General features: G+C 50.1%; 1 protein-coding gene and 1 non-coding gene across 3 annotated transcripts; both read left to right on the top strand.

Annotated features, from left to right (window-relative positions):
* Positions 1-1,011: 1,011 nt before the first annotated feature.
* MRPL58 (mitochondrial ribosomal protein L58) lies at positions 1,012-8,671 on the top strand. Of its 2 annotated transcripts, XM_058703375.1 has the most exons (6): positions 1,012-1,237; positions 4,248-4,284; positions 7,119-7,178; positions 7,733-7,815; positions 7,909-8,078; positions 8,337-8,671. In XM_058703375.1, exons 1-6 carry the CDS (start codon positions 1,052-1,054, stop codon positions 8,419-8,421), a joined length of 621 nt encoding a protein of 206 aa, XP_058559358.1. In that variant the 5' UTR covers positions 1,012-1,051; the 3' UTR covers positions 8,422-8,671. The 2 variants fall into 2 exon arrangements, with proteins under 2 accessions (XP_058559358.1, XP_058559359.1); XM_058703376.1 differs by lacking the exon at positions 7,119-7,178.
* Positions 8,672-10,452: 1,781 nt separating this feature from the next.
* LOC131498645 (U11 spliceosomal RNA) lies at positions 10,453-10,566 on the top strand. Its single transcript, XR_009255526.1, has one exon. It is a non-coding gene; the product is annotated as a U11 spliceosomal RNA (small nuclear RNA).
* Positions 10,567-13,215: the final 2,649 nt, after the last annotated feature.

The raw sequence follows: 13,215 nt of genomic DNA, 5'->3' as shown, positions 1-13,215 counted from the left end.
TTTCTTGGGGCATCTGGGTGGCTCAGTCCGTGAAGCATCTGACTTTGGCTCAGGTGGTGATCTCACCCTTCATGGGTTTGAGCCCTGTCTGGCTCTGTGCTGACAGCTCAGCACAGAGACCCTGCTTGGGATTCCTTGTCTCCCTCGCTCCCTGCCCCTCCTCTGCTCACACTCTGTCTCCCTCTCTCTCAAAAATAAACGTCTAAAAAAAAGCTGGTTTTTAGGAAAAATAAATAAGTGGCTGGTTTTAAGTGGAAAAAAAACAAAAACAACAACAAAAAACATTTCTTTCTCCACCTGCCTGCTTCTCTTCCCACCTGTTATTTGTCTTGCAAAGACTTCACACACCTGCTCCACAGGGATATGCTTAAACTGACTTGTGAATGAGCCTGAAGTTACTAAAACTCAGCTCTCGCAGAACTCAACTTTCAAAAGCACACTCCCAAAGAATTCATCTTATACATATTTATTGCGGGGGGGGGGGGGGAGGGTCTATGATGTACCAGGTTCTGGGTGCTCACCCAGCAGTGAGCCAGAGCCCCCCTGGAGCTTATTACAGTCTGGCTGGAGACAGAAGCAATAAACTAGAAGACTGTGTGATGTTTAAGAAAAAAAGAAAAAGATAAAGTAGAGCAGAGTCAGAGTAAAGGGGAAGGAGACGAGCTAGGTCAGGCAGGGCAGGCCTCAGTGATGGTGTGAAATTTCGAGGGGAGAGCGATCCGGGAGGGCACAGCCCCTGTAAAGGAAAGAAAAGTGTTTCTGGGGAACACGGAATCCGGGGTCCTTTTAACCAAGAGGCTCCCTTTAGAGCCCTCCAGCCAACGTCTTCGCCGCCGCTGCAGGACGTCAGCGTTCCAACCAGGTCCCCCTGGAGGCGGCCAAAGGGAAACGTCTGAAAGGTACCCGAGAGAGTGACTCCGGGAGCTCAGCTCGCCCCTCCCAGCGACCCTGGCGGGCGCTAAAAACCACTCGGAACCAAAGTCCCGAGGGAAGCGCGAGCTGGCGGACCGCGGAATCAGGCACCCACCGGAAGCAGCCCCGACACCCGAACATGGCGGCGGCCCGGTGTCTACGCTGGGGCCTGAGACGAGCCGGGACCTGGCTGCTCCCGCCGCCCGTGTGCTGCCCCCAGCGGGTTCTGCACAAGCAGGCCGACGGCACAGAGTTCCAGAGTATCTACAGCCTGGACAAGCTCTACCCCGAATCCCGGGGCTCGGACACCGCCTGGAGGGTCCCGGTGAGCGGGGAAGGCCGTACGGAAGGGGCGTTTCCCCTCCTCTGCAGTGACGTCAGGAAGCCGGGGCTCCATTGACCAGGCTGGAGCAATTGGAGTGGCTGCTGCTCGTAGGACGTGGCGGGGGCCGCGGGAGGGAGCTGGTTGCCGGAGCGAGTGGGGCTGGGGCGGCAGATTGGGTCCTGGCGCCGGGAGGGCGTGGGGTGTGCGGGCGTCTCGAGAGCACGTTGAGCGTGTTTCTTGCAGGACCACCGGCTTTTCCGAGTTTGATCCCCGGCCTCCAGGCCCAAATGTCCGTAGCTCCTAAGAACCCCAGCGCGCCTGAAGAAAACAGGAAACAGGGCTTCGTTTCTTCAGGATGCATTTGTTGCCAGCCTGCTATGTTCGGGCTCTTTATCAGGCACCAGGGCAGGAGAGATAGGACCCAGTCAGTTCTACTGAATTTCTACGTACAGGACTGAAAAGAAAACATTCATTTATTCGCTCACTCATTCAACAAACTTCAATTGAAAGCGTGGTGTGTGCACCATGGAGACATGGAGATAGAGAGGTGGGGGTGGGGGAAGATCATCTGAATGCTTGTTGGAGCTTATCTTCCAGTGGAGGGTAGCAAGCAATAAATAAAACCAGAACTACAGAGTGTGTGCGATGGTTATAAGTTCTTTTGGAGAAAATAAAGCCTGGAAGGAAGGAGTGCTAAGGTAGCGGTCGGGTTGCAGTTTTAAGTAGGATGGTCTAGGAAGACCTCTGGGAAGATGACTTTTGCGTAAGGACTCGGATGAAGCAAGGCAGTGAGACTTGTTCAAGGGACGGCAAGCAGGCCAGTGGCTGAGCGGGGAAGTCAAAGCAGATGAATCCAAAGAGGAGAGGGATGGGGTGGAGGGAGGCCCGTTTACAGGGTTAACAGGTCTTTAGCTTTATTCTGAGTGTGATGGGACCTGTTGGGGTGGTTGAGGCAGAAGAACGGAATGATCCAACGTAGTTTTACCAGGATCACTCTCAGGGCGCCTGCCTTGGTCAGTCAGTGGAACGCGTGATTTGGAGTTGTGAATTCAAGCCCCACGTTGGCTGTCGAGATTACCTAAAGGTAAAATCTTAAAATGCCAGCAGCAACGACAAAGATCACTCTTATAGGGACTTACAGAGAGTAGACCGTAGAATGGCAAGAACAGGAAGGCCACTTAAAAGACTGCAGTAACACAGTCAAGAGATGATGATAAGCAGAGAGGAAGCAAAAGACTCTTAAGAATGGGTCAGGTTCAGGTTCTAGTTACGTTCTGAAGAGAAAACCTATAAGATTTGCTAGTGTGTTTTCTTTTTTTTTTTTTTTAGAATGTAATTTTTTTTTTTTTAAGTTTATTTATTTTGAGAGAGAAAGCAAGAGTGGGGGAGAGACGGGGTCGGGGGGGAGGTTGGAGAGAGAATCCCAAGCAGGCTCTGCACTGTCAGCGCAGAGCCTGATGGGGTACTCGAACTCTCGAAACGTGAGATCATGACCTGAGCCAGAGTTGGCCACTTAACCAGCTGAGCCACCCAGGAGCCCCTTGCTAATGTGTTTTCTATAAGAAGTGAGAATAAGAGAGGAATTGAAGTCCGGGGTGGAAGAATTGAGTTGCCATTAATCGAGATGAGACAGTCATTTGTTCTTTCGTTCAACAAAAAGCATACTGGATACCTAATGTGTCAGACACTGTTTCAAACGTTGCAGACACAGATAAAACTGATAGGGTCCCCGCTTCATGAAGGTTATGTTCTAGTAGAAGGAGCACACAGTAAAGAAATGGGGAAAACATAGGTGATGAAAAGACCAGAGTGCTGGGGAAATATTTCAGATTGTTAGTAAAGGGAGTCCTCTGTGAGGAGGTTTGAGGTTTGAGGCAGCCATGAGGAGACCTCAAATAGAAATTGCCTCTATGGGTCTGGAATTGAAGAAGATTTTGAGTTTGAGCCAGACAGTTGGGAGTCATGAACACCCATAATATTTTCATCCTAATAGATGCATGAAATGTTCTAGGGAAGGAGTAAGAGAGAGAAGAGAAAGGATTCCAGGGGCATATCAGTGTTGCAAAGAGCAGGGGTGCCTGGGTGGCTCAGTCGGCTAAGCGTCCCACTCTTGATTTCGGCTCTGATCATGATCTCACAGTTCATGGGTTCGAGCCCCACATCGGGCTCGGTACTGACCACACAGCGTGTGCTTGGGATTCTCTCCCTCCTTCTTCTTCTACCCCTCCCCTCCCCTCCCCTCCCCTCCCCTGCTCGTGCTCTGTCTCTTTCTCTCAAAATAAATAAATAAACATGAAAAAAAATTGCAAAGAGCAAATGAAGAAGAGTGGGAAAGTCATTAGGGAGATAAGAAGGAAGCTGGAGGAAGAGGGAGAGCAGCCCTCAAGGGGGGGCGGAGCCTGGCCTCCTCAGTGCTGCAGGGAGTGCAGGGGGATGAGGATTTCACTCCCCAATAATTCTAAGATGAAAAGGGATGAAGGCAGCTAGTGGTGGGGACAGATGAGGACACCATGAGTGTTGGTAGCCAGAAGAACCTCAGAGTGGGTAGTGTCTGCACTGGGCCTGTGGGCCTGGGACTCAGGTTCAAAGACATCACTACCGAGAACAACACGGGAGAGAGACAGAGGTGAGAAATCCTGGAACGAGTAGTCTCTGACATAGACCCTCAAGGCAGCTGGCTCCCCATGTGAGCCTCCTGTGGCCTAGGGAGAAACAAGGTGGCCCACCAGGTTTGTTGCTCTAGGTTAGTAGAGGGGATTCCTTTTGGAGTCTCCCTGAGACATGTGTACTGTGGAGCCTGCCCTCCCTCCAAGGAACCAGGCCTCCCATGATGCCCTCTGGAGTCCGAGGAGCCTTTTTCTGTCATCCTGATATGATTTCGCTGGGGACCTGAAAATGGCTGTATTACGCTTGCATTGTGGCTTTATATCTTTTCTTTGATTGCCCTGGACCAGTTCAGGAGTCACAGAGCTGGTGATATTTATTTAACACTGTGTACATTACATTACAGGATGATGCAAAGCAAGCCAATAATGACATTCCTCTAGGTAAGTAATTTTGCTTTATACAAAATCAGTCAGGGGGCGCCTGGGTGGCTCAGTTGGTTAAACGTCCGACTTCTGCTCAGGTCATGATCTCTCTGTTCGTGAGTTCGAGCCCTGCTTTGGGCTGTGTGCTGACAGCTCGGAGCCTGCAGCCTGCTTCAGATTCTGTGTTTCCCTTTCTCTCTGCCCTTCCCCCATTCATGCTCTTTCTCTCTCTCTCTCTCTCTCTCTCTCTCTCTCTCTCTCTCTCTCTCTCAAGCATAAATAAACATTAAAAAAAAAAAAATCAGTCATTTCCTCCCACCCTCACACAATCCTTCCAGATCTCTCCAGCCTAACAAAAGTAAAGAAACTGTCTCTGGGTGTGCAAAAGCAGAGCCCTTTAAGCACTTTAGAATAGCACAGAAATGATGGCATAACCACTGTGGAGTGCTGGGCAGTGTGCGAGACGAATCAGAGCTCTTGATGTCCTCGTGACAAGGAACAGTCTTTCCAGTAGATGAGCTGATGGTTCTCCGGAAAAAGTTAAGCTGCAGAAGAATACATACAGTAAGCTACCATTTGTGTCTTACGTTTGTATGTCTGAAACATACATTTCTATGCATATACATAGACCTGAAATGATGTACAAGAAATTGGATTCGAGGACTGGCTGGGGGAGCAGAGAAGAAAGGATTTAGTGGCTGGGGAACCCAAGTGGGGACTTCTCCCTGTGAACTGTTTGCATAACTTTAGACTTGTGTACCACCAAACACAAGGTGAGGCCTGACGGACATAGCCTGTGAAGCTGCAAGCCCCTTTTAGGGTCCAGCAGTTTGTGGTGTCCACAGACCGTGCGAGGAGGAGTCGCCACGTGTGCCAGCTCCCCAAGGCCCTTGCTCAAGGTGACACGGAGACAAAGAGCCTGATCAACTGCAGCACAAGGGAGTGGCCTCCCCATGGCTTAGGAGCCGGTGCCCCGCAGCAGGTAGCATTTTGGTCACCGGCAGCTGTGCCTTGAGACGCGCATGTGGCTGGAGGTGGCAAAAGCCTGTCTCATCAGAACCGGGGGCAAAGAGACAGTCTCATGACAGCCTCCAGGGAGACAGGGAGGCGAGTGGGAGCCCTCCATGTCTCAGCTCCTCCCCTGCCTTGGGTGCTCTTGAGTTTGGGGGCCTCACAGGCCTTCCTAGAAGACGGACTTGGCCACAGTGCAAACCCTGCCTCGGCGGCCTATGCAGATACAGGCAAGGTTGCCCACACCGTGGTAGAACCTTCCGCCGACAGTACTGCGCAGTCCTTACCTCTGCAGAAAAGTGAACTGATTTGACTTTTCAAAAGGATGGGGCACCCGGGTGGCTCAGTCGGTTAGGCGGCCGACTTCAGCTCAGGTCATGATCTCGCGGTCCGTGAGTTCGAGCCCCGCATCCGGCTCTGTGCTGACAGCTCAGAGCCTGGAGCCTGTTTCAGATTCTGTGTCTCCCTCTCTCTCTGACCCTCCCCTGTTCATGCTCTCTCTCTGTCTCAAAAATAAATAAATGTTAAAAAAAAAATTTTTTTAAAAATTAAAAAACAAAAAAAAAAAAACAAAAGGAAGAAGGTCTCTTGGAAGCAGTTCCGAGACGGGCCACCACTGCCCACCAAGGCCCGCTGTCCACCACCACGGTTCCAGGTCTTTGCCACCCGGTCTTCTTACGGCTCACCATCCAGCCTTCCGAAATTTTCCCCCTACCACGCTTCCCTACTTTCCTCAGACACCGTGAGTCTGCTTTTCACGAACCATAAAAATAGAAGGAAGAAAGCCCATTTTACATTTTATAGCAAATCTGAGGCTCAGAGAAGCAGAGGGACTTTGCCAAGATCACAGTCGGCCAGTGGCTGTGCCCGTGTTAGAAGCAAGACTCCCAGCTCCGATTCTAGAATGCTTTCATCCAAGGACACCTGGGTGGCTCAGTCAGTTAAGCATTCGACTTCAGCTCAGGTCACGATCTCATGGCTAGTGGGCTCGAGCCCCGCATCGGGCTCTGTGCTGACTGTTCAGAGCCTGCTTGGGATTCTCTCCCTCTCTCTCTCTGCCCCTCCCCAACTTGTGCTTTCTCTCTCTCTCTCTCTCTCTCTCTCTCTCAAAATAAATAAATAAACTTAGAATCGTTTTATCCAGTGGGGATGTTTTTAAACACTGACTAACCGGGCCCTGGGCACCAGGAATACACAATGTCTGCCCCCTTGGAGCTTACAGTCTATTGGGATTCCACATCCACCACGTTTCAAAATACAACATTAAACTAAGTTTGTCCCTCAGTTTGAGCTTTTGACAGAGTCTTTGCTTTAAAACAAATGAACAGCAAGAAGCTAGAGCAGCTGGATCTGGGGAAATGTACTGAACCAGAAGCAGACAACCCAGGTCATAACTTTACCTCCTTTGCTGTGTGTGTGACCTTGGAAAGGCACTTGATTTTAGCTTTGAGATCTGTAAATAATCTCTGCCTTTACTGCTTTGAACGTTATGTTTGTTATATAAAAGTCATTGAAAGATGTGTGGGGCACCTGGGTGGCTTAGTCGGTTAAGCATCTGACTTTGGCTCAGGTCATAATCTCACAGTTTATGGGTTCGAGCCCCACATCAGGCTCTGTGCTGACAGCTCGGAGCCTGCTTCGGATTCTGTGTGTCCCCTCTTTCTGCCCCTCCCTTGCTCACGCTCTGTCTCTGTCTCTCTCAAAAATAAAATAAACATTAAAAAAAATTTTTTTTAAGAAAGATGTGTAATAGGGATAGTCATACTGTATTGATAATAAATGAACAGTTTGAGCATTTTGCCAGGGGATAATCTTTTTTCGGTGTGTGTTCTGTTTTATAGATCGTTTGACGATATCTTATTGTCGGAGTAGCGGTCCTGGGGGCCAGAATGTTAACAAAGGTACAAGGCACCTTGTTTTTCACTTTGAAACTTGGCCGGGAGATGCACTTGAGTTCTATGCTTACATTCATGTGGAATAAAGGGATTGTTTTAGCAGAAGCTTAAATACCACCAGTTTATAATAATCCTCTTTATTCTTTGAATGTGATCTGATTCTTAGACTCTCAGCTGTGGGTTGCTAAGACTAGGGTTGGCTTGTGAACCGAAACAAAGGGAAATCACAGTGTGAGCTGGCAGCCAGCTCTGAGAACAGGTTTCTTTCGTTCTCATGGAACCCATCCCCTCTCCCCCTTCTTTTCAGATCCCACTAAATTGTTAGAGAAGCACTGAGCATTTAGTTCCCAGAAGTTAATTTTTGTCCAGAAGTGCCTCACTATCTTTGCAGGCTCATTCCATCACCAACCTTGTATTCCCCAGTTGACACAGGACCTGTGTCACGGGTCACACCTGGCTGGGTGTCTCGCCTCCCCGTTTCAGGATTGTCACCAGCCACTGGGCGCTGAGCCTACTTGAGAGTCTCTGTGACCCGTGCGCTCTGGTCCCTTTATTTACAGTGAATTCCAAGGCTGAAGTCAGGTTCCATTTGGCAACCGCCAAGTGGATTGCCGAGCCTGCGCGGCAGAAGATGGCCATCACGGTAACCACCGGTTCCTTTCTTTTTCCATCATCCCTCAGTCGTTTTTAAACCTTTTACTCTGTAGAACTCTGGTGTTGCCTTTGTTCTCTGCAGCATAAAAATAAGATCAACAAGTCAGGAGAGTTGATACTCACCTCTGAATGCAGCCGCTATCAGTTCCGAAATCTGGCAGATTGTCTTCAGAAAATTCGAGACATGATTGCTGAGGCCAGCCAGCCAGCTAAGGAGCCATCCAAAGAAGATGCTGTACTACACAGGATCAGGTACCAGAAAGTGCCCCCGAGCTTCTCTCAGCTGAGTCGTGGGGACAAGGGGCTGCACGGAGAAGACAGGAGGCAGGGGGAGTCCGAGACTTCCCAGCAGAAGGTGGGAAGGCTCCAGGACCGAGAGAAGCCGCTGACCCAAGCGGGGCTGGTCCCTGCTGATCTGGCTGCTTCCTTCCCACCGAGCTCCCAGCTCCTCTCTGCTTTGAAAAGCATTGATTGGGCATCTGGGCCTAACTGCGGTCTTTTTGTTTTCAGGATAGAAAACATGAATCGGGAAAGGCTGAGAAAAAAGAGGATACATTCTGTCATAAAGACAGGCAGGAGGGTAGATATGGACTGAAATCCTCCTCCAGAGCTGACACAGACCCTCTTCAGGACATCCAGGCAGCCGCGAGCTCTAACACCATCAGGAGACCCCTTGTTGTTTGCGGCTGTTAATGCTTGGCTTTAACGTGGGTGCCACCATGAGAATGTTCATTTGGAAGGAGGGTGGCAGACACTGGTTGCAAAGGTCTTTATAGGCAATCACATGTTGTCAAACCTTAATTATCCACTTAATGCATTAGCTGTAGTAAAGTGCAGTAAACGCAGTGGGCTTCGCCTCTCATTCAGAATGCTTCAGAACAGAATTCGGACCTTTTCTGTATGTTGAAATCTGCCTCACGATTGTTGACCAGCACCGGTCAGCCAGGGGGAAACAGGAACGAGCTGCAGTATCTGCGCTCAGGGAACACACCTCGGGTTAGGAGGGCTGAGACAGGGGAGGGGGCACCTGAGCTGGGCCTTGAAAAGGGACTAGAATTTTAGTCAGTAGAGGTGCGGGAGGGACACGCCAGTTGGCGGGAACCGTATGAATAAGACAAACCAAAGAAAAGGCTGGGGTGGAGAAGCTGAGGGAGCCATCTGAATGGTGGATTCATGCCATGGGTTGCGGGAGGTAAGTCTGGAAAGGAGACAGAAGCTCAATGTGGAGACTCAAATTCAAGTTCGAGGGTTTAGATTTTTTTTTAACATTAGGTTCTGCTGGGTTTTATTTATTTATTTATTTATTTATTTATTTATTTAATTTTGGAAAGAGAGCATGAGTGGGGGAAGGGGCAGAGAGAGAGGGGGACAGAGGATCCAAAACTGGCTCTGTGCTGACACCAGACAGCCGGATTCGGGACTGAAACTCATGAACCATGAGATCATGACCTGAGCCAAAGTCGGACACTTAGCCAACTGTGCCACCCAGGCACCCCTCTAGAATTTAGATTTTAAGAAACGTAGGTGACCAAGAAATGCTGAGGTTGTTCAGCAGGAAGGAATGCCGTGTGTTAGGTTGCTGTCACATGCTGTGGGATTTTAGAGGCAGGAAAAGAGTAAGTCAGACCTGAAAATAGGTTTTTGCCATCCTATGGGTATGGGAAGAACCCAGGCCGGCATGACTAAAGCAGATTACTCTGGTGTGTATGAATTTCTTGGAATGTTCTCTGTAATTTTGATCTAGTTCACCTGTTCAGCAAATACTGCCCTGTGATGCTCGAAATGCAAGATAATTAGCTGTAGTGGTATATACAACTTTATGTGAGCAGGGACCTCATCATTCACAGAAGTGTAAAAAAGGGACAACAGGGGCACCTGGGTGGCTCAGTCGGTTGAGCGTCTGACTTCGGCTCAGGTCATGATCTCACGGTTTGTGGGTCCGAGCCCCGCGTTGGGCTCTGTGCTGACGCTCAGAGCCTGGACCCTGCTTCGAATTCTGTGTCTCCCTCTCTGTCTCTGCCCCTCCCCTGCTCACGCTCTGTCTCTGTCTCAAAAATAAACATTTTTTAAAAAAAGGGACAACAAGTTATTGATAAATGACTCTTCCAAGAGTCCCCTCAAGAGACTCAGAGCCTAGTTGGGGGTGAAGCTCATATATGCAAGGCAGTGCAACATTCATTGGTCTGTTTGCTAATTCAACAAATACTGAGTGAAAGGCCCTGGGTGAGGTCCCAGGAAACTAGCAATGAACAAAAACAGTCCTTCCTCCAGAGAACTTAAATTCGATCAGGCGATAATAAAAGTGGAGAAGAAAACTGGATTTCTGTTACGGTAACAACCTAAAACGTGAATAACTTAAGATCTAAGCAGGTTCGGGGCGCCTGGGTGGCGCAGTCGGTTAAGCGTCCGACTTCAGCCAGGTCACGATCTCGCGGTCCGTGAGTTCGAGCCCCGCGTCGGGCTCTGGGCTGATGGCTCAGAGCCTGGAGCCTGTTTCCGATTCTGTGTCTCCCTCTCTCTCTGCCCCTCCCCCGTTCATGCTCTGTCTCTCTGTGTCCCAAAAATAAATAAAAAACGTTGAAAAAAAAATTAAAAAAAAAAAAAAGATCTAAGCAGGTTCTGGGGAAAAAAGGGCTTCTGTCATGAAAAGCACACATAGGGCAGCTACAACATCAAGAGATTTTGAAAGCATAATTTTTTGCTACCTGGGCAGCTGGTGATCAGTGTTTCCTGCACACCCCCCACCCAAACAACCAGATAAATAAAATAAGTAGTTTCTGGGAACCAGAGAAGTAACCAGTTCTAGCTTGAGGGTCAGAGAAGATATACTTGAGGCGCTTGAGATAGGAGGGGAGGGGCTGGCTGGCCATTCGAGCAAGACCTTGTCACCTAAAGGCTCCAGTGGTGTCCAAGCCCTGCCTATGGCTGGGACAGTGAACTACAGTATCCAGGGAATGGGCTCTGAAGCCAGTGCATACAGGGTCAGCTCCTGCCTTCCACCACCCCCAGCTGTGGGGCCTTGGGCAAACCACTTAGCCTCTCTGAACCTCAGTTTCCACATCTATAAACTAGGGGTGATATTACCCGTGCCTACCTCATAGGATTGTTGTGTGGCTTAAATGAATCAATAAGCGGTTAATGGCACCGAGCATGTACTTGGGGGATGCTAACCATGATTGACGGTTCAGTTTGGCTGAAACCCAGGCAATGAGGAGCTGTGGGAGCCATGTTGGCCACATGCAGCGGGAGCCGGGTCTAGAAAGGCCTTCAGTGTGACAGACTAGGACACTTAGCCTCCTCCTCTGCAGAGGCTGTCAGAGGAAGATTAACCTGACTGCGAGCGGGCGAGGAGAGTGCGGGGAAATGCGTGCAGGCTGGTGGACTGACCCATGGAGGAGTCAGGGACCCATCCTGGAACTGGGGCAGTGGCAACAGGGATGGAGAGAAAGTAGCAGACGCGAAAGGGTTATGTAGACCGAAATCGGGCCGGCCGGGCCGGGCCGGGCGGGGTGGGAGCAGGTGAGTGACGTGTGTGATGTGCCTCGGGGCGGGGAAGGCACAAGGGAGCGGCCTTGGGACGACGGTGGAGTGAGGATGCTTCCGCCTGTGAGGAGCTGCCTCCGGGAGTGACGGAGTGACGCCCGGGAGAGGGAATGCAGCCAGCCCGGGGGCTGGGGTGAGGTTGCAGCTAGAGTGTGCAGGGCAGAGGACACAAGAAGAGTCTTGGGAATGGGTAGGAGCAGTTGAGGGTGAGCAGAGCGGAAGATGGGGACATGCTGGGTTGGATGGTGGCAGCGGGGAAACCAGAAGAGGCATCCCTGTGGGCTGACCCTGGAGCAAAGCGCTGGACCCCTGAGGCCCTCAGAAGACATTAAGGGTACATGAAAAGACCTGGAAAAGTGTTTGGGACACACAGGAGGGGCTAAAGAGGTAGAGAAACAGCAGGCTGGGTAGGGGACGGGGAATAGAGCACAGAAGTAGGACCCATCCTTTAAAAATGCTGAGGGGGCGCCTGGCTGGCTCAGTGGGTTAAGCGTCCGACTCTCAATTTCGGCTCAGGTCATGATCTCTCAGTGGGTTCAAGCCCTGAGTTGGAATTCTCTCGCTCCCTCTCTCTCTCTCTGCCCCTCCCCTGCGCTCTCTCTCTCTCACTCAAAATAAATAAATAAACTTAAATGCCGAGGATTGGGACGCCTGGCTGGCTCAGTGAGTAGAGCATGAGACTCTTGGTCTCAGGTTCGTGCATTCAAGCCCCATGTAAGACGTGGAATAAAGATTTTTTTTTTTTGAAAAGGCTGAGGACAAAAGGATGAACAAGAATGAAGCGTTCTGCATTCATCCAGCTAGGGGGACCCTTAAGATCTGTACACTTGGCTGCATGTGCACCTCAAGGAACAAATTGGTTCATCTTAAAGGAGAGCACCTCCGGCGGGCCTGGGTGGCTCAGTCCAACGGGTGTTCAACCCTTTGTTGTTGTTGTTGTTGTTGTTGTTTCATTATTTATTTTGAGAGAGACAGAGAAAGTGCGAGCAGGGAAGGAGCAGAGAGAGAGAGAGAGAGAGAGAGAGAGAGAGAGAGAGAGAATCCCAAGTAGACTGCACAGTGCCCAGAGTCTGACACAGGGCTCGAACTCACAAAACTGTTAGATCATGACCTGAGCCAAAGTTGGAAAGTTAACAGACTGAGCCACCCAGGCGCCCCCCACCTTTTTTCTTGAGGGGGCAGGTGTGCAACTCTCAATTTCATCTCAGGTCATGATCTCTGGGTTAGTGGGTTCAGGCCCCAAGTTGGAATTCTCTCTCTCCCTCTCTCTCTGTCCCTTCCCTGTTTGCTCGCTTTCTTTCTCTCTCTCTCTCTCTCAAAATAAATAAATAAACTTAAAGATTGAGGCCTAGGATGCCTGGCTGGCTCAGTGGGTAGAGCATGTGACTCTTGGTCTCAGGTTCATGAGTTCAAGCCCCATGTAGAGCATGGAGTAAAGGTATTTTTTAGGAGGCTGAGGACAAAAGAATGAACAAGAATGGGGGTCCCTGAGTGGCTCAGTGAGTTAAGCTTCGGACTTCCCATCAGGTCAAGATCTCACGGCTGGTGGGATCCAGGCCCCAGACCTACCTGCTCAGGATTCACTCACTCCTGCTCTATGCCCCTTCCGTGCTCATTCTCTCTGTCTCTGTCTCTCTCTCTCCCCCAAAATAAACAAATAAGGTTCAAAACAAAACAACAACAAAACATGGTTTAAAAGGAGAGCACCTTCAAGGCAGGGGACTGGAGCCAGGTGGGTCAAACTCTTCCTTCTTGCTGATGTTAAGGGGGGAAGGAGATGAGTTTGTGCAGACTTTGCACATGTCGGAGAGAGAAAACCAAAGAAGAACGTGTCCAAATTCCCTGC

Source organism: Neofelis nebulosa, chromosome 16, assembly GCF_028018385.1.
Source record: "Neofelis nebulosa isolate mNeoNeb1 chromosome 16, mNeoNeb1.pri, whole genome shotgun sequence".
Taxonomy (NCBI): Eukaryota; Metazoa; Chordata; class Mammalia; order Carnivora; family Felidae; genus Neofelis; species Neofelis nebulosa.
This window is presented reverse-complemented; position numbering and strand designations above follow the sequence as displayed.

Excerpts from the sequence above, each read along its gene's own strand:
- MRPL58 (XM_058703375.1), top strand. The coding sequence starts at position 1,052 with ATGGCGGCGGCCCGGTGTCTACGCTGGGGCCTGAGACGAGCCGGGACC. Across the intron at positions 1,238-4,247 it reads ACACCGCCTGGAGGGTCCCG|GATGATGCAAAGCAAGCCAA; the intron begins GTGAGCGGGGAA and ends ATTACATTACAG. Across the intron at positions 7,179-7,732 it reads GGGCCAGAATGTTAACAAAG|TGAATTCCAAGGCTGAAGTC; the intron begins GTACAAGGCACC and ends CTTTATTTACAG.